Source organism: Pleuronectes platessa, chromosome 13 (genome assembly GCF_947347685.1).
Source record: "Pleuronectes platessa chromosome 13, fPlePla1.1, whole genome shotgun sequence".
Taxonomy (NCBI): domain Eukaryota; kingdom Metazoa; phylum Chordata; class Actinopteri; order Pleuronectiformes; family Pleuronectidae; genus Pleuronectes; species Pleuronectes platessa.
This window is the reverse complement of record NC_070638.1, coordinates 14,789,778-14,810,198: the sequence shown is the minus strand read 5'-3', so window position 1 is coordinate 14,810,198 and position 20,421 is coordinate 14,789,778. Positions and strand designations below refer to the sequence as shown.

Genomic DNA, 20,421 nt, shown 5'->3' with positions numbered 1-20,421 from the left:
CAGTTACACACGTATTCCTCCAAATATTATTACGAAAGTAAACTCAATGTATTTCTGTGTTAGATTTATGCAATATAAATTCATTATATTGTATTTTTCTGTTTCATATAAATATGGTAACACAGAACATTGGCTGTCATGCATGTCGGGCTGGAGCTTATGTTTTTGGTGACCCAGCCTTATTTGCATTAATGTGTGTATGTGTGTGCGTGTGTGTGTGTGTGTGTGTGTGTGTGTGTGTGTATGTGTGTGTGTGGGCGATGGAAACCGAGGGCCTTTGTTGGTTTATCAAGGACGTGTTATTGTTGGAAGCCACTGGAGCACAGTGGTGTTAGTTGCTGCACAATGAGGCTGAGGTTTTACTGAAACTGAAAACTGTGGAGGCTTGTTAGTGAAGTTTGTTTCCGGGTTTGTGTCCACAAATGACTGAGCTAAACATTCATTTCCTCACTAATATACATTTCTTACTAACAGGCCGTCCTTATCCTGTGCTGGGATCCCCCTTTGGTAACATGATACTCTAGCTAATATACAATATTAATAGAGGATGGAATGGACAAAGACTTGTCAGTGTATGAACCAAAATATAGTGAGTATGATTACTTTTTAATAAAGAAAGAAAAACGTAAGACAGAGAAATCTGGCCATCACCCTATATAGGGTCTTTAAAACTTAAATATAAATTTCCTAGTTTTGAAAGAGAAAGTCCAAATACTTTTCTTCCCATATGAAAACATAATGAGTGAGCACTAATTGATCCCACAGTGAGCAGTGCACTTGTTCATGCAGTTCTCTAAGTATCCAGAAGAGGTCACATGTAAACAGATGGGTTACCTATGGTTACCTCCTATTCGGAAAGTTGATCACTGGATGAAACCACAGGGGAATCTACCAGGAAGAGGGAAGATGGAAAATTCAAATGACATGTCATGAGCGAGTTGTAATTTAAAACTGCACCTGAAACAGTGTTTTTCAAACAATACTCTATGGTGCATTCACTATCCTCATTATGGTGACTGATGTGTTTCTTTGAAAAATATTGCTCATTAAGTCTGAGCTTCTGTTGGTAATTTGACTGCCCCGAACAAACGGGAAGATCGCAGTGATGAGGTTGTAAATTACTCAGCGTGGGGATATATTTATTGTATTTATGTGTGTTGCGTGTGTGTTGGTGGGGGGGGGGGGGGGGGGTTGCTCTGACTCTGTGATTGCCGACCCTCGTGAACGAACTCTCTGTGTGTCTTTACGAGCATCCGATTGATTACTTGATTGATTTAATTTGCTCTAAATCTTCCTGATATTGATCCAATGGGCAGAGGGGAGGACAGCCCCATGCTCAATTTACTGCAGTCAAGCCATCCGACACAGATTCTACTGCACTCATATACTGACACTTATGGTAAACGCATTCAAACCGCCCAGAAAGGGGACGGCAACGGAGTACTCGGAGTTAGAGGAAGAACGCATGTGGGCCTTATGAGATTTTACAAAATAAAAATCACAAATTTTAAGCTTCAAGTAGGTAATTACTGGATACTTCAAACTACTGTAAAAACACTTTGCTCAATAAGTTCAGAGTGAGACTGATATGCCTGTGTTCAGGACCTCTCTGACTACCTACATACTGAATATCAAACACATTTACTGTATAGATAAAGATATTTTTCAAAGTAAAGTCCAACATGTGTACAATCAAATCAGTTTATCTCTGGATATTTCAAAGTTCTATAAAAACACTTTGCTCAATAAGTTCACATACTGAATATCAACCATTTTAGCTGTATAGATTTGGAGATTTTTCAAAGTAAAGTCCAACATGTGTACAATCAAATCAGTTCATTTCTGGATATGTAGTGTGTGTGTGTGTGTGTGTGTGTGTGTGTAGATCTGTAAAGTAATTAGACTTTGTAAAAGCATCACCAGACAAAAGCTTTTATTTCATAAAAAAAGAGCTAAATGCCACTTTGAAGAAACATTAGGAAAATATCATTTTACTTTGTTACAAGCAAACATTTACATCCAGTAACAGTTTAGTATCTTCTCACTTAAACAGTTTTTTAAGGTCATCATTGAGGAATCAAACAACTTTTACACAATCAGCAAAGTATCGATTCTTAACTTTATAAAGAGCCTCTCAGAGCCATGTTTAAAGGGCTTTATAAGCACAAAAGTGATGTTACAAAACAAAGGAGCAGACATATTCTCAATATGAAACAGTTCATATTCTCAAAGTCCTACAGGCACTGTTGAACATATTTGGCTGTTGCACTGGACAGGGCCTAAAGGCAAGAGCGGGTCAAGGGGGAGGAAATTGGTGTACAAGCGTTTTATAATCATAACTTCCTATGACACATATTCATTCGAGCGTCTTGACCCTGCTCATTAAGGATCATAAGCTTCTTAAAGGGATGGCGACATGAAACAGCAACGCCCAAAATAAAATTGACTGTATTAACTGTTCTGTATTATAAAGTTTTACACAGTAAACCTGACACAGGTACAAAAGTTTCATGATTTTACCTGAGGGTCACCTTAGGGACGGAACAAATGCTACACGATATCCAGCATGGTCAAACAAACAAGAGGAAGGTTTACTGTCTCAGAGAAACTAGTATGACGTCTATTTCATTTTTTGGTTCAGCTATACTTTCAAAAATAAAAACATTTTAGATATAACATGTAAAGTTTACTCTCTCCACTGTATATCTCCATTTACACAGTGTACTAGTTCTGTCCAAACTACTTTTTTGTCTGTTCTAAATTTTTATTCAATCAGGGCCTCTCCTGCTGCAGCTCTGCTCTCTATTTATAATTCTGCCCTGGGATTTGTAAAAACATTATAGAAATACAAAACGACATGATCAACATAATGCTACGGTACTGATCATCGTCTTCCTGCAGTGTTTGTCCCGCTGAAAGCTGCAGTGTTACATCGTTCACACACACACACACACACACACACACACACACACACACACACACACACACTCACACATAAGTCTCCAGTAAAACATGACTTGATGTAAATGAAACTGGACCCAGGACGTCTGGTGTTTCTGTTCTGCTGAATATCCCCGATTGCCGGCTTGTGGTTCATGGTTTTGATCATAAAGTTTCTATAAAGCCTGGAGGCTGACTGCAGTATATAGGTTATAAATTCAGCTTCCTCCATGTTAGTAAATGGGGCATGGACCAAATTAAATTACACATACACACTCAATTATGGTTTCTGTCATTCCAGGTAGTTCTTATAACATTTCTGTTAAGTTTTGTTTTAATTAGTTATTTGATCATATAAAAACGGGATAAAACGTCATGATTGACAGCTGACTCGCAATTGGCTGAGTCAGAGCTCCATCCCTCGATCTCTGCTGCACAGACTCTGGTTTTAAATGAACTTGATTGCAGCATTTATATCCGGGATATTTTCAATCATGGGGGGGGGGGGGTCGTGTCATCCATCGTTACAACCAATCTATTGTTTTGAAGATGACATCTGGCAGCTTCTATGACCCCTAACAAAATAACAAATATGTAACGATAGCATCTCGTTACTTTCATTTCCAGGATTCTTTGATTTTTCAGGAGATAAAAAGCTGGAAACAGAAGCTCTTCACTTCTCATCATTTAAAACTCCCTTAAAAGAACCATCATCCATCCCCCCCCCCCCCCCCCCCCCCATCTTTACACCAATGCATAATCAAACTGTCCTCTGTCCAGCCCCTCCTTGTGGTCTGTCCACGAGGCAGCCGGCATGCTGCCGTAGGGGTCCAACAAGATACGGACGCAGCGAACCATGAGGACGAGCAGCAGAATCAGGAGGAGGCCCACGAAACACAGGGCTGTTCCCTGCTCTGGGTGTGCCGCCATGGCTGGCTGCAGCACTGTCGGGCCCCTGGGGAATACAGGTGGAGAAGGAGAGGAGAGGTCATAGTCCACTACCCAGTAGTTAGTTTCGCTCATTCTGGACGCTTTGATCGGTAGAAACTGTTCACTGTGCACGTTTAGTGCAGCAGTCAGAAGATGTCTGGACTGGCATGACTCTGTGGGGTCATGTGTTTATAAACCCAGGAGAAGGATCACATAGTGAAATCTGGCAGCAGATGGAACTAAATGCAAATAGTGTTCTCCCACAAGCCCCAGGGCAAAGCAATAGTTCCAGCAGAAACAACACCGGGCAAATCAGTGGTAAATGAATGAGCCCTCTGGTGAGATGCTCAGTGAGGTTGTATTAGATCAAACTGGCTGGTGTTGTGACCCTCTCTGGTTTTCACTCGTTCTTACACAATCGTTCTAATGTTAACAGTATGGACAGTGGTGGTCACCTCAACTTCAAATCATTTGCATTGTCCTTGATTTCCTTGGTAATATTGTAAGTGTCATCAAACAGTGGCGCTACAGGGCCCTTTATCAAAATTACAAATTAAAGTATAAATCTCTGTTGAATGGCTGAAGATGTTCGACAGATCTTTTAAAGTGCTCACAGGCTGTAAATGATCCGTGTTGTGTTGACTTCAGAAAACGTTTTTGTAATCGAATCACTCTAATGGTTTGGTTGTGTTGCCCTGAGTTGTTCTAGTTGCACATCTTCCTCCTGAGGAACCTCTTCATTTGGGGGGAATCATTCATGAGAAGACCTGAAAGAGAAAAATAAAGATGAGGCAACATAAGAGAGGGACTTTGCAACAGGCAGAAGTGCTGAGTCGAGGGAAAACTGATTGATTCAGGGGGTTCAGAGCTGGACAGTCCTTGAAACATGAATAGAATAATAGATTTTTACAGTGTCAGGGCCCAGAGAGAGGGGCTGTTCAAGAGGCTCCATGGCCATAGCCCCTGCCAGCACAAGTCGCTTTAAAAATGTTTTGACACACTCTGTCCGATCGAATAATTTTCCTCATGAGCAAATAACTGAGACGAGGCAGACGCACCCCTCTCCTGAACTCAGGTACAGCATAGTATAAGATAAATAAATCAGACCCTGATGACGGATGAGTAAAATGTTGAGGAACCCCTCAGAGAGTGGCTGCTCTCCTGCACAGGAACACTCTCCGTGGCCTCCTTAATGGGCCGTGGAGTGGAGAGATGTTTCCTGTGGTAGGTGCACTCCCCCAGTCAGCAAATTCTATTCCAGGAGGCTTTGTCTCTCCTTCCTCTCCGCCTCGTCTTTCCTCGCAGAGACACGTTGATCGCTCCCCTGCTCTCCGGATGAATGGACTAAAGGGCCAAGTGAAGCTTTAATAGGGGACTTGAAGACCTAATGAAAGAAACTGCCTGCCTCAGTGTCAATTATCAAATGGCCTGTGGTTTCATCGGGCTGGACAGATAGTGGTGGTGGAGGAGAGGAAGCTAAATGAACAAGACAGACTTAAAGTCAATGGAGAGACATGAAGTAGACATGAAGTTTACACAACAGGATAACACAGGCATAAGTCAGAGAGTGTAAACTGCCAATGCTGCTTAAGACTTTACATTAGTAGCTGTACATTATATAAAGCTAACAGCTTTATATAACTGCTGACTGCTTAATTATTTACAAAACTAAAATTACTACATGACAGGGGCGGATCCAAGGGTGGGGCCAGAGCACACTAAAATCGGATTGGCCCCTGTGAATCCCCCTGTCCTGTCAGTATTGTTTTTTTATTTAGAAAAATCCTAGATCCACCACAGGTTCCATCCATTCACCCTCTTTCGTAAGTGAGTGAGTCAAACATATCACAAACTGTCATTGTTCAAGCAAACAGCAGACGTGTGAGTCTACTGCACATCTGTGGCTTTAAATGTTGACCTAAGGAAGTGGCTTTATGTTTCCAGGTCATTTAAAAATTCTGAAAGGTTACCCAAGGTCATGATGATGAACAGACTCCACCAGAGCTGAGGGCAGGGATGTTTGGTTGGAGAGGCAACGCAAATACAGCTTTTATGAACGTGAAAGATTGAGCTGCATCAATTTCACGGCTCATCGATCCTCATTGAGACACCTGCTTTGGTTTCTAAGCAGCGGATAAATCACGGTGATCACCACAGATTTAGCTGAAATGAGAACAAAAGTAAACTGTACTGAAAAATTGAATATGGACAAATGTCTCAGAATCCCAGTTTTCCATTAAAAAACGCATAAAACAGAGTCAAAATGCAGATTTACGAAAGCAACGAGTAGCCGTGCATGTGAAGGCTGAGGACAGAGCCCATCTGGTGACACATGGTGTTCCCTTGAGGACAAAATACTTGTAATACCTTTCATTTATACCTGTGGATTATGGCAGCTGCTTTGAAAACATCAAGGAATTGATTGAAAAGAAAGGGTGAAAATATGGAGTAAATAACAATAGTCGGACTGAGAATTAAATAAATAAATAAAGCAGTCCTATCTCTCGCAAATAAGCTTTGCAATTTATAGATAAGTGGTGTGTAAACAGCTCAGATGTGTCGCCTCCACCTGGAAGAGATCGCTGACTTTCTTTCTACTTTTTCTTTGTCACTTTTTAAATCACAGAAAGCAGTGAAGTTAGTTCGGAGATTTAAGACAGGTGCTTTCAACTTTTTCTCTGTCTGCTCCTCAGAGAGGAAAAAGAAAGAATCCACACATTTGATATATTCCTGTCCTTTCTAAACCTCCATTGTACCAACTGCATCTTAAACTATTGCACTGATAGATCATACAAATGCAGAACATTAGACAGACATCAGGTACAACAGCAGTGGCTAATATAACTGCATTTACATTATGAACATCTGCACCACATTTAAACTTAATTCAATTCATCCATGAATCAAACACCAGCCTCTGTAGAGAGATATGTAAATTATACTACTATCCCCTGGTGTCAATGTGCAGTCATCTCCTTTGCATGACTTGTTAATGGGATAATTAACGGAACTCATCCTGTATAAATAAGGAATACAGTGAATCTTTTTCTTCGGGAAGTACAGAACAAACAGTGATCGCAGTGTCATTATGTGTTATGAAGTTACACAACAAAGTTACATCTCGCAACAGGACGACCTGTGAGTGTTGGAGTCGTGTAGTGACGTGACGGTCCTAGGAACACGCTGTCATCTAGGTTCACTCCAAACAAACAGAGGCTTCATTATCACACTGATCCAACGACAAGCACAGAGGACGATCAGCTTAGAGAACTTACTTCAGCAGCCGGTGTCCCAGGTGAGGACATGTAATCGCCAGCACAGGGGGATGAAGATGAAGATGATGGTGATGATCCGGCAGCAGCTGCAGCAGATGTGCAGCACAGCGGACAGCTCCCCCCCAGCCCACTCAGCCTGCCTCAGGACTGAACCCTGTCACATCCCGCAGAAAAACCTCCTCCTCTGTCTCTGCCGGGGGCTTTTAAACTCTCTCTCAGTTTGTGGGATCCGCCCCAGCTCCCCCTCCCCTCAACTCCCGACCCTTCCTCCATCCCTCCCTCTCCACCCCCTCCCTGTCCACTTACGACCGGTCCTGCACGGACTGCAAACATAATCTTTTTCATTTGGATGACTAAAGCGCCCAGAGCTGTGTGTGGCTTTTTGCTTTATGTAAGAGGGCTGTGTAGGGCACGGACAGTGGGGGGCCCTTACAGCCATTTGGCCAATATGTTGTAGCACCGGTTAGTTTCTGTGTGTGTCACCGTTATTTAACCACACATAATAGTTCCACAGTTATATAAGAAGTTTGAGTAAGAGATCATTTGTATACAGAAGTAAGAAAAGTAAGAAAAGTATCCACTGCCACACAATTTATTGTATAAGTAAAGAGTTCCCCTGTCCATCTAGGGTGGATTTTTGTATTTTTTTCTGTCTCCTGAATCTCCTGGAGAAAGAGTTTTATGGTTTCGGAGCCCTCTGTGATGAATGTGATGTAGCCTGTTTATTTCTTGTCAGCACAAACTGGCACATTTTCACAGTTTTTCATCACTGAGATGTTTCTTTCCCTTTATAGGCTGAAATGAAGTCTCATTGAATTATGGTAGGAAGTTCCAAAAGACAGTTATTTATGGAATTATAGATACGGAGATACACTGACTGCAGAGGCTTCAATACAATTCACACAAGAAGAAAACGTATTTGCCTCATAAAGGTTTGCTCTGCTCAATATATAATTTAATCAAACACATTTTAATGGAGGAATATGTACAATGAAAGAAAAATATGAAAAACATGCAACGATCAAAACTAATTCAGATTTTATATAATGGAAACCGAATTTTTGATTTTACCAGCCCTTTTCATTTAAATGTATATACTGTACTTTAGTGCTACTTAAAAAAAACTAACCGTGTAGCTCCAGCAGATCCTTAACATTTTTGGAGAGTAAATGACTAGATCAATATTTACCTTTACAATAACAGGTTTATGAGATTAGATAAGATGACGTCATACATCCGGATGCATTACGATTACATGATCAAGTCGGGTGACCTGTCTGCACCCGTGGCTAAGCTCCAGAAACTCACTGGGAGAAGTAATTAATTGACACAAAAGAAAAACTGTACAAACACTGGAGGAGATTGCAGTCCACACACACACACACACACACACACACACACACACACACACACACACACACACACACACACGCACACACACACACACACACACACACACACACACACACACACACACACACACACATATCCACACGTCCCCTGCCTCGGGCTGCAAGAGATCTCCCTGTTGGTTTAATTAATGGTTGGTGAACAGTGACTGTGTCCGGATGGGGCTCCTGCAGAACTCCCACTGCGCTCATAATTGATAAAGGTCTCCAGCCAGGGTAAGGAAATTCAACATTTCCATCACGATCCTCACTGCTACAGATGGTGCACAGGGAGGTCAAGCTGTGGTTCAGGCAGCAGACATGGGTCACCACTGTAGGATACCTGGGCCCGTGACAGCAGGGGACTCTGGATTGTTGATAAGCTCAGGCCAATTGAATACTAGCTTGTGGGCCACTGGAGTATTCTCATATAAATAAGTAGCTGCTCTGCTGAGCATAGGGACTGTTAACAAGGGGAAACAGTCTGGATGTGTCTGAAGGTGTCACTCATACAGTAGGTGTCTAACAGCACTCATTATAAAAATTAAAACTTGAAATTGCTCGGCTGACAACGTTTAAATTAAGTAAAAGAACATTGAATTACTTGTAAACTTATCATAGCTTCAACTAACTATTAACTTGCCCTCAATACATAATATTATAATTTAATATCGTTCTGAACAGCGTGGAGTCCAGGCAAGTTAAAAATAATTCTCCACAGGGTTTCACCCATGAACCATGTAATGTAGGATGATTCTTCCTGACAAGAAAGATTTCAAACCTGAAGGTCGCGGGTTCAATTCCCGGCCCCTCCGATTCACCTACCGAGGTGCCCTTGTGGTGACTTGTAGTGTAAAGCACTTTGAGTAAGACAAGAAAGGTACTTTATAATTCCAGACATTTATATCTCGAATCTAATTTGGCAAATATAATTGTTAAGAGTGAGAGACAATTATTCTGAATTCATATGGCCAAATCATGAATCATGCAAAAAGAGACACATAACATGTTGAGTACAAACGAATGTGTCCTTGTTTATCAAAGTTGTTCACACATTAACGAGTTGTTCACAATTTATTTTACAGGAGTCAGATAACTGTTCTTACGTTGTTTCTTTTTAAACTATAATATTTCCCCTCAAAGATAGAAGCACATAAGCACTTAAGTTTCAGGACAGATGATACCTGCTTATATAATGTTCTGATGTTGGATAATACGCTGCATTGAAAGCCTTATGTAGGTTAAAGCACAGTCTGGTCCACTATGGGTAGAGTAGAGGACAAAGCAAAGAACAGCACTGCCTCCGAGGCTTTTCCTGCTCCCAGGCTATTGTGTTGGTGCATCCAAGCAACTCAGTGGTGCGAGAACAAAGCAGGGAGCTTTTTACCTCTGCCATGTTTTCCTGTCTGTTCGTTTGTGTGTTGGTTTGTCAACAAGATTACACCAAAAACTACCAGAGGGCTGTGGTTTGGGTCAGGGAAGAACACGTCAAACTTTGAAGCAGATCTGCATCAAGGGAGTGGATCCAGGAATATTTTTCATTGCGAGATAGGATGTTTTTCAACATTTAACTGTTTTCCTCAGGAATAATTAACGAATTCTAATGAAAGTAATCATACATATTTAGGGAAGTGATATCTATGATAAGAGACTGTTGGCAGTGGTAGCCCACTCTTTTGAGGGCCATTCTGTTTTCCCAGGAGGATGCCCTCACCATCACCTCGACTGTTTACTTGTCCCACAAGTTATGTCAAAGTAGAGTTTAGGTGAAAATGTTCTGCAGAAAGGAAATAATCATGAATTATTAAAAGATAAACTTTCATTGAGCTTTTCTTTGTCCACACGGAGGCGTGAACTCTCAGTCAGAGTCATGAGGAGCGAGTGGACTTTGGAGGACCGAGGGAGGTTAGTTAGTATAAGGACGTACCCGGTCATTCATCACATCAGACAGCTGTGGGATGAGGTCCCACATATATCGGTCATGTGTGAATCTACAGGCATGTGTTATTTAAAGCCTGATCTATCATCCCTATACTGCTAAATCCATAAGTTTATCAACCAGCGTCTTTTGCTGGATGGACATCTATCAAACCATGTCATTTTTCAAATGAGAAAACAAAGGACACACACAGGGTGCAGAGTTCTCTTGTGAGCACAAACACACACAATGCATACAAAGCTGCTGACTCTAAGGAAACTTGGATGGAGCATATCATTATAAAGCTCTTTTTACTCTGCAGAAATATAAATTGAAAAGTCATGAATATGTTTGCTATTTGGATAAATAATGGATTAATGTGTCAATCTTAGAGGAAAACTACACACTACACAGTTAAGTGAATTTCTCTTAATCATGAGAACATATCAAAAGATTTCTGAGACCATTATAAACACCATTTTCCTCCAATCTGAAGAATTAGTAGATGTTTTCTGTATTCCATTCAAGAGTAAATAAAAATAATCTTATACATTAACACATTCATTTTGTTCAAACTAATTCCTGTAGTGAATTATTTAATTAACAACACAGGCTGTAAATGTCACAATCATCAAATGTCAGATTTGCTCAAGATTGGACATAGGAAATTTGCCAAATGAAAAAATCAGGGGGAACCTAAAAATAACTTTGATATAAATTTATTTCATCGTGAGTTTATGTAATGGACCAACACAAAATAGTGCATCATTTGGAAGTGGGGGGAAATATTACATGTATTTCACAATTATTTACAAATAAAAATCTGAAAAGTGTTGAGTGCATATGTATTCACCCCCTTTACTGTGAAACCCCTAACAAAGATCTGGTGCGACCAATTACATTCACAAGTCACATTTGCAAGTCACATAATTAGTAAATAGGGTCCACCTGTCTGCAATTTAATCTCAGTATAAATACACCTGTTCTGTGACGGACTCAGAGTTTGTTGGAGATCATTACTGAACAAACAGCATCATGAAGACCAAGGAGCTCACCAAACAGGTCAGGGATAAAGTTGTGGAGAAATATGAAGCAGGGTTAGGTTATAAAAAAATATCCAGAGCTTTGAACATCTCTCTGAGCACCATAAAATCCATCATAAGAAAACGGAAAGAATATGGCACAACCGCAAACCTACCAAGAGGAGGCCGTCCACCCAAACTGAAGAGTCGGACAAGGAGAAAATGAATCAGAGAAGCAACCAGGAGGCCCATGGTTACTCTGGAGGAGTTGCAGAGATCCACAGCTGAGGTGGGAGAATCTGTCCACAGGACAACTATTAGTCGTCTACTCCACAAATCTGGCCTTTATGGAAGAGTGGCAAGAAGAAAGTCATTGTTGAAAGGGATCCATAAAAAATCCCGTTTGGAGTTTGCCAGAAGCCATGTGGGAGACACAGCAAACATGTGGAAGAAGGTGCTCTGGTCAGATGAGACCAAAATTGAACTTTTTGGCCTCAATGCAAAACGCTATGTGTGGCGAAAACCCAACATTGCCCATCACCCTGAGCACACCATCCCAACAGTGAAACATGGTGGTGGTAGCATCATGCTGTGGGGATGCTTCTCTTCAGCAGGTACAGGGAAACTGGTCAGAATAGAGGGAAAGATGGATGGAGCCAAATACAGGGAAATCCTTGAAGAAAATCTGATGCAGTCTGCAAAAGACTTGAGACTGGGGCGGAGGTTCATCTTCCAGCAGGACAATGACCCTAAACATACAGCCAGAGCTACAAAGGAATGGTTTGGATTAAAGAATGTTAATGTCTTAAAATGGCCCAGTCAAAGCCCAGACCTCAATCCAATAGAGAATCTATGGCAAGACTTGAAGATTGCGGTTCACAGACGGTCTCCATCCAATCTGACTGAGCTTCATCTTTTTTGCCAAGAAGAATGGACAAACCTTTCCATCTCTAGATGTGCAAAGCTGGTAGAGACATACCCCAAAAGACTTGCAGCTGTAATTGCAGCGAAAGGGGGTTCTACCAAGTATTGACACAGGGGGGTGAATACTTATGCACCCAACAGATGTCAACTTTTTTGTTCTCATTATTGTTTGTGTCACAATAAAATTTATTTTGCACCTCCAAAGTACTATGCATGTTTTGTTGATCAAACGGGAAAAAGTTTATTTAAGTCTATTTGAATTCCAGTTAGTAACAGTACATAATGGGAAAAAGTCCAAGGGGGGTGAATACTTATGCAAGGCACTGTAGGTCTAGGTCTGCCCTAGTGATCTAGATCTACACAAAAGTTAAAGGAGTTTTTTGTGTGATGAATAAATGCATCATCAGAAAACAACAATGTGACCATCAGGGATAGTCATGGATTTCTGTATCATTATAACCAAACCTTCTCAAATAGTTTGAATATTAAAAAGAATCAAAAAACACGCACACACCATGTTTTCTTTCTTAATAAATTCTGTTGTTTATCAGGAGCTCAACTTCTCTTCACAAGAATGGACGTCTTTCTATTGTGATAAAACAGTCATGGCAAAACACAAAGTTTTCAATCTACAGTGACCTTTGTAGAGACTCATTTATTCAACTTTGTCTCCAGTCTAAAAAAAAAGCCACAAACGCGACAGTAAACCAAAGAGTTCAATGAGACAAACAACAGGAGATGGTGGATGATTTGCAAACAATAAAGCTGCCATGACGACTATAGCTGAACCTGATCCCAAACTTTCAAAGAGCCAGTCCTCAACATTTGATTTCTGTACATGAAGTTAAGAGCGCATTAATATGTAGACACATTTCTTCTGACTGAGGCTGTACAGACTGTACATTGTACATCAGCACCACGACTGTAAAAAACATAAACTGGGTTTCAACACAAACATAGGGACATGCTGTCTGTGCTTACCTGTGGTCCTCTGGTTGTGGTGCATGAAGCAGAGCTACACATAACAGGATGGACTCATTACATGGTCCAATCTTATCTTCAGCTGAATTATAGGCGAATGCTTTGATTACTCTAGATGCATTTCTTTTCATGCTCAATGTTAAATAAAAAGAGGCTGAGATATCGACTTTGAATCCATAGAATGGAATGAACTTTGGAAAACACTGGAGAGCTATATTACAATTCTAAAGGCATCTTTCATTCAACCCTCCCTGTCTGAAAAGTTATAATTTCTTTCAAGCTCCACATCCCCAGTTGGTAACACAGACTTTCTGTTAAGTCTCAAGCTCAGCCCGAGGTAACAGAACATATTATGGGTTATTTCATCAGATTTCAACAGTCAGAAGGCATTATACAGCAGACTCCTTATGAGAAGTAAGCCAGTTTTCATAAGTAAGATTAGTGAAGTCACAGGCACAACGTCCACACCCCCAAAATGAGCCTCTTGGTTTTAACCACCAAGCTGGAATAGATGGCCTGTACCACTGGAAAAAGCTATGGGGTTTGGATGACTCCTCTTTTAGCCAAATGGTGAAATGATGGTTCCAGCCACTTTTAAAATAAAGTAATTGTTTTAAATACAGTTTGTATCCTGGAGTCACAAACACTGAGCTTACCAGAGCACGAGACATGTTGAACACAAAGTTTTCTATTCATGTAAAGTATCTTATACCGTCAGTTTATCTCCTTTTTCATGTACATTTTCAAGTATACTGTTTTATATACTGTGTGCAAATACTGTCTCTGGTGTAACACGGCAGCGTTCTCTGCCCTCGGATGTTGATGAATAAATATATGAGTCAGTATGTGTATTCCAGGCACATCCTTGTATCTTCTGCCCTTGTTCACAGTTGGTCTCAGATCCAAGCTGGACCTTTTCACCTGCCTGCCTCCTCCTCCTAGAGGACTTGCTCAGTGCTGGAGGCGGAGATGTCCAGGAGTCTCCAGGCCGCGTTGGGGTTCAGCTCCTCCTGGTCACGACACAACGCCCAAACATACATCATCCTCATCACCTTCTCCTGTTAAGGGAGGAAAGGAGCAAAGGGTCAGGAGATAGTAGAGGAGTGCAGAGGGCTCTTCTAGACTTAATTCAGATTTCACAACTACAGCGGTGCACAAGCATTACTTATTAAGCATCTTTCTGATTTGGATTGTAATGAGGATGCATTATGCAACTTGCTACAAAGACTATACGCAGTAGTTTAATATTTATAATAAATCTTTTACACAAACGTATCAATTGCTGCTTAATCAAGTCTGTGAAATTCAGTGTCATAAAAATGGATGTGAGCAAGGTTGCAGAGTGCATGAAATGACTAACTCTATCTATTAGATTAATTTTTCCGGTGCAGCAGTTGTGAGTTGACTGACCGGATCTCCTTCCACAATGTCTCCTTTGGGGCTACGGATCACCATGACGACCTGCGCCTGGAAGGTGATGATCAACACTGGGCCTTGGTCCATCATCTTACCCATTGCTAACTACAAGACATGGGTGGGGGAGGAACAAACAAATGAAAGGGAAAGAAAACATTTTACACAGATTTTTGAAAAAGCGAAGAAAAGATAACAAAAAAGGTATTACTTTGGATATTTAAGACCCGAGTACAGTTTGACACAGTGTGTGTGTAAATGCACTTACATCTATATTATCAATATCAAGTATTTTGGAATGGAGGAGCAGCCCGAGCGCCCTGGCCTGTTGAATGGGGTGGGCCAGCTGACTGTAGGTCTGAAGACAGGCACAAGAAAACACATGGCAGACTTGCACACAGACTGAAATGGATGGAGCAACATATTAGTTAATTTTTGTGAAGATTTTAAAAAGGGGAGTATGTCTCATTGATTAAATACAAGTATAGATGTGGAAGTGCATCACTTACAGCTTCATAGCACCAGTCCTTCAATACTTCCAGCTCTCCACGGATCATAGCCTGCAGAAGGAACAGTGATTATAAATGCTTGTTGTAGTGCTCCATCGTTTTTTTTTGGAAGAAGGGACAGTCCTACTTTTAAACAACACTAACTTCTTGTTTCATCCTTTCATGCAAAACAGCATCATTGTTTTTTATTCTGTGACCGTGAAGGTCAAAACCATTTTGTTCAAAGAGAGGTTCCTGCCATTCATGATTTCAGTCGTTTTTATATTCCCTTGCTTTGAAATCTATTCATAATTCTGAATGAAAGCACTAGTTATGAATGTGATGTAGACTGGCATTTATACAGAGAGAGAACGAGAGAGAGAGCAAAAGAGAGAAGGAGAGAGAGAGTGCAGCAGAGTGTGTTTACCTCCAGTATATTCGGGATGATGTCTTTCTCACACTGTTTGAGGAAACAGTCTTTGTCAAAGTTGGGGTCAGCCTTCAGGATCTCTGTCAGCACCTCAGACATTTCTGTCTTGGAGAAAAGACCACCTGGAAAAACAAACGACTTCAGCATGGGCAACAACAGAGAGAGATCCCTTGTTCCACTGAAGGCAGAGCTTGTTTATTGTTTATCTCGAGAATTAGAAACTTCTCTTGGACTCGTTCTGGTTTTTTTCCACCATATTCCTAATTGCCGTAGCCAGTTGGGTCTCTGTCGCTATGGTTGCTCAGGTCTGGCAAACCTATCGCTTGACATTGCTACTGGTGTCCAGCAGGGTCACGATATGTAAACCTCTGATAGGTGCTTAAATATACACATTTATCTAAAACCACACTATGAACACAACATAGACAATGTCTTTTATTGTCTACTGTCAGTTTGTTCAGGTTGATCCTATAAAGGTTTATATTAGCCAGGATAAACATAGGTAAGTCAGCATTACCTAGAAAACCAGTGACTGTGTCAGTTACAGCTCTGGATGCTCTGATGAGGCCGTTTTCACTTTCATCATATTTCATCTTCATCTCAAAGAACCCTGAAGAAAACAGAAAGGACATGAGGTGAGGATTTATAATTTATGAAAACACATATATACACAGCTCTTTTTTAAGTTGTGGATCAATCCTACACACTTGAGGGCACACAGGCCTCTCAACCGTTCCCTGAACAACTTGAGTGTTCTATCAATCGGAAATATTCTACTGCCACCTGCTGCCTTTAAATAAAACTACACATGTGCTTACAGTATGTGATCTATTATAGAACACTAATTCCACAGATTCTTACTGTTAAAAACTGCGTTGTTGTCTTTGAAGTCCTTCCACTGCTGGAACCACTTTGAATCCTTGTGGAGAACCACACCCATGTCCTCTCTGGAACACACAGATCACTCACATTATTACAGATCAGTGTGATTATTATAGGATGTGATGCTCTTATTAGAGACTAGTGTTGAAAATATTTTCCAACTCACTCATTGGCCTCAAACACTCTGTCGTCGCCGTTTGCTCCTTTAGAGGAGAAGTCACTTCTCTTCCTCAGCTGGGGGGGGGCTCTGTAGGGGCCGGCATCACCGTCATCGATCTCTTTCTTCATGGTCTCCACACCCTGCTCAGAGGACACACTCTTACAGTAACTGCAGTCTAGTTCTTCATTTGTATAAATCCTAAATTCAAACGTATGGAGTTTGACCCAATGATCTTTTAGTTTTTGACAGTTTGACTGTAATATTCTGCAGCTGTGTCACTGTGACAAAAGAACATTTCTGAGTAACTTCCAGCAACACTGGCCATCCTTACATTATCTACTTGCTTTTCCCACTGTGATGAAAACATGCTCTTGAATCACAGTCCATAACAAACTGAATTGTGTACAAACTGCATATGTAACAGGAGACATGGTGAGGTGACAATATATTAAGATGCTTGCCACCGGTTCTACAGTTCCGGTCCTATTTGATCACTGACCTGTGAGATGGCTCTGAATGCACTGGTCCTGCCCAGTTTCTCTCCTCCTTTGGACACAGACTCAGCAGAGTGCATGGCTGTCCTGGCTGCTCCCTCCACACTTTCCTTAATCTTCTTCCCGATGTCAGTGCGAGTCACCTCCTCAATACCCTACAGCCACAGCCACAGAACAGAACACGACTCTTTCAGAAAGTGAATGGGCAAGTTTATTCTACCACTAAAAGGACATGGGCTTTTGACATCTAATACATCTATGTTTGTTACCCCAAAAAATTCTGTTAATTAGACAAAAGTGCTAGATTTTCAAACTGTAAGATTTTCAAACTGTTTTCAAACAAGAAGTATAATAAATTGAACATGTATTGTTTTTGTTCATACATAATGGATTAATGTGTATGCATCTTAAGAAAACAATCAGTTCACTATGTTCACAAAATGTTCCGATGAGGGTTCAATTCATTTAATGAGGCCAATCTGCACCCACAGAAGTTCAAACAGTTTTACTGTTAATCAGAGGAAATGCAGGCAGTTTACCTCTTTGACGGTTTCTGACAGGGAGCCAAAAGTCTTCTTAAACACCTCGGAGGTCTTCACTGTCTCAGCTTCAATAGTTTTCTTTTGAAAGAAAAAACAAAGAAAGAAAGAAATTGACATCCACAAAAACAACAAATGGGGGAATGTTGCAAGAAATGTACAACAAATCCTAATAAATTAATTGTTAAATAAAATATTAAGAGGACATAAATGGTTTTAAAATGTTCTTACATATTTCCTGCGGGCCTGCTGGAGAGCGTCCGACTCGTCAAGCCTCTTGGCCTCTTCTCTGAACTTCTTTATGTTGTCCTTCATCTCCTGATTCTTACCGAACTCCTGACGCAGGTTATCCACAAACTCCCCCAGGAAACCTTTACGTTCTGAAGCATATCGCACCTAATGATACAAGCAGAGAGTAGAACATACAGGAGATATAGTGAACAGATCATCCACATGTTGCAGCTGGAAAGCCTTTCTTTAAAAACAAGAATATTTTGGGAGTGAAATCAATGTCTAAAGGTAGTTAATGAAAGTTTTTATGAATTGAAGGTGTAAAGGTGATGTCGGTGTGTACCTGCACAGCTGCAGCTGGGCTCCTGTGTAGCCGGAGCACATCTTCTCTCCACACTGAGGAGACCAGGGGGCGGGAGCAGAGGGCCAGAGTACGTCTGCCAACCAGCTGCAATGAGGAAGAGAAAGTCACTGAAACAAATATCAGCTCTGACAACAAAGCAGTAGACGGACAATCAATACAAGACACTTAATGAGCAAATATTGAGCCCTGTGCCTACACTAATAAGCAAAGATATGAAATAGGATAATGCATTAAGGGAGATGGTAGAGTCCTAACTTTAGATGTTTTTCTTTTGCGATCTGATCTTAACACAGTCAACATGTCTGGAAACATCCGTATTTGTGATGCTTCTCAGTTCATGTGGCTTTTGATTTGTCTGCAGCCCCATGTGCAAAAGATTTCCTCATGAGTGGTAACATTTCATCATTGTAAGTGAGAAACTATGAGGTCAAGTTTTGTAACCCTTCAGATTCTGCGGCTCCAGTATAATTCTCAGCTGTGTTGCTTGTGTTTTTAACATGAACTTTCATTGTGCGTTACTAAATAATAATATACACACTTTACATCTAGAGCACCTTTTAAAGCCAGAGTTACAAGGTGCTTCACTTAATAAAAGTGCATAGAATGCAAATCATAGAAAAGCCAGATCATACTCAGCAATCAAATAAAACAAAACAGGTAAAACATTGAAACAAAAAAATTTTGACCCTCTGATATGCAAATATTACAGACTATGTTGCTCAGACACAAGTCCATTTCAAATACCAAATCTTTAAAAGCAGGATTGTATATTTTATAGATATATTTCAAAGTTAAATGCAGCAAACTTGACATTACTGATCATTTCCTAAAAACTTAATGTCCTTCAACAATCAACAAAAGAACTAGTTTGCCCAGAGGTTGCACAAACGTTGGCAAAGAGTTGTATAACTCAATCAGACGTGTGGCAAAGTGTGAGAGAGCACCATGCTCTGTGCTGCTTAGATACGTGATTAGATAATAAAAACCTCATTTGCACAGAGAAGACAGTTCTTCTGAATGTTCTGTAACACAGGAGATTCACTGTTGTGCTGTTGTATTGAAACCTTTCACACCTGGTGTGTTTTATAACAACTGGTCACTGGATCGATCCTTCTGGGTCTTGACGGTTCATGTGTAAACCGAATACAAATATAACCTTTAACACAAATCGATGAGTCCAGACTCGGGGACACATTTCCCCTGCAGACCTCAGACTGAAAGTTAAACCCAGACGTTTGTGTCTCTGCTCCTGATGACAGCGGGCCTCCACCGACGGAACATCTCGCCCCACATCTGCATTGAGGGAACACGCGCTGCAGGTGTGATCTCCGCACATCTGGACGGTAAAGCACCGACAGTAAACTCGGTCTGTGCCCAATCCGCTCAGCTCTCTGTCTGTGCGCTGAAGGACATGAATGAACTCACCTCGTAGCACCGACACAAGGAGGCTGCCATCTTGATCCTGAATAAATGCACGGAGCTCCACGTGCTTCGACCCTGCACCAGCTGACCTACCGCTCCACCAATAGTAGCAGAGCTTAGGGGGCGGGGGCGGGGCCAGCTGTCAGCACGACACATACAGGGAATTTCAGCCCTAAAGAAATAACGAGTTATTAAATAATATGGTAAATAAATAAATGAACATCGTGCTGTGCATTCACATAGTTTAAGACGTTGTTTGCTCTAGTGATACCTACAAGATATCATATTTAATATTTGATAATTGCTAATGTTATATCCAAGTGTACTTTTTCAAATAATAATCAAACAAAAAAAAGTGAAATCAAACAATTCTGCATGTATTTAGGTGTTTTTTTCTTGTAATCATGTAATGTTTTGTCGAGCCTTTCCATTGTCTTATTGTTGGTTTGTTTTACTCCCATTTACTGGTGCTTTATGTTATTCTACACCTATATGTATATATGCTCTGGGCTGGGAATTGTTGATTACTGACCATTTTTTACTTTTTATTGCCATCCTTGCGTTAAAATATTTATGGCAAAGTGAGCACCAAGGCAGACTCCAAGAGAAGAGTTAATAAA

The 20,421-nt window shown here is 40.8% G+C and overlaps 2 protein-coding genes across 2 annotated transcripts; both read right to left on the bottom strand.

Moving 5' to 3' along the window:
• Positions 1–3,684: 3,684 nt before the first annotated feature.
• Positions 3,685–7,292, bottom strand: LOC128454921 (cortexin-1). The gene is made up of 2 exons (XM_053438518.1): positions 7,146–7,292; positions 3,685–4,637 (listed from the first exon to the last, which is right to left on the bottom strand). Exon 2 carries the CDS (start codon positions 3,961–3,963, stop codon positions 3,685–3,687), a length of 279 nt encoding a protein of 92 aa, XP_053294493.1. The 5' UTR covers positions 3,964–4,637; positions 7,146–7,292.
• A 5,733-nt stretch (positions 7,293–13,025) lies between these two features.
• LOC128454331 (mitochondrial import inner membrane translocase subunit TIM44) lies at positions 13,026–19,886 on the bottom strand. Its single transcript, XM_053437690.1, has 13 exons — positions 19,805–19,886; positions 18,359–18,463; positions 18,016–18,180; positions 17,785–17,865; positions 17,251–17,400; positions 16,758–16,891; positions 16,571–16,656; positions 16,227–16,319; positions 15,707–15,831; positions 15,301–15,351; positions 15,060–15,149; positions 14,789–14,899; positions 13,026–14,436 (listed from the first exon to the last, which is right to left on the bottom strand). The coding sequence occupies exons 1-13, from the start codon at positions 19,832–19,834 to the stop codon at positions 14,317–14,319; spliced, it is 1,341 nt and encodes a 446-aa protein (XP_053293665.1). The 5' UTR covers positions 19,835–19,886; the 3' UTR covers positions 13,026–14,316.
• Positions 19,887–20,421: the final 535 nt, after the last annotated feature.

Coding starts and splice junctions, on each gene's coding strand:
- LOC128454921 (XM_053438518.1), bottom strand. CDS start 3,963: ATGAGCGAAACTAACTACTGGGTAGTGGACTATGACCTCTCCTCTCCT.
- LOC128454331 (XM_053437690.1), bottom strand. CDS start 19,834: ATGGCAGCCTCCTTGTGTCGGTGCTACGAG. Junction 17,401..17,784: donor TGTCAGAAACCGTCAAAGAG/GTAAACTGCCTG, acceptor CTGTGGCTGTAG/GGTATTGAGGAGGTGACTCG. Junction 16,892..17,250: donor CATTCAGAGCCATCTCACAG/GTCAGTGATCAA, acceptor TCCTCTGAGCAG/GGTGTGGAGACCATGAAGAA.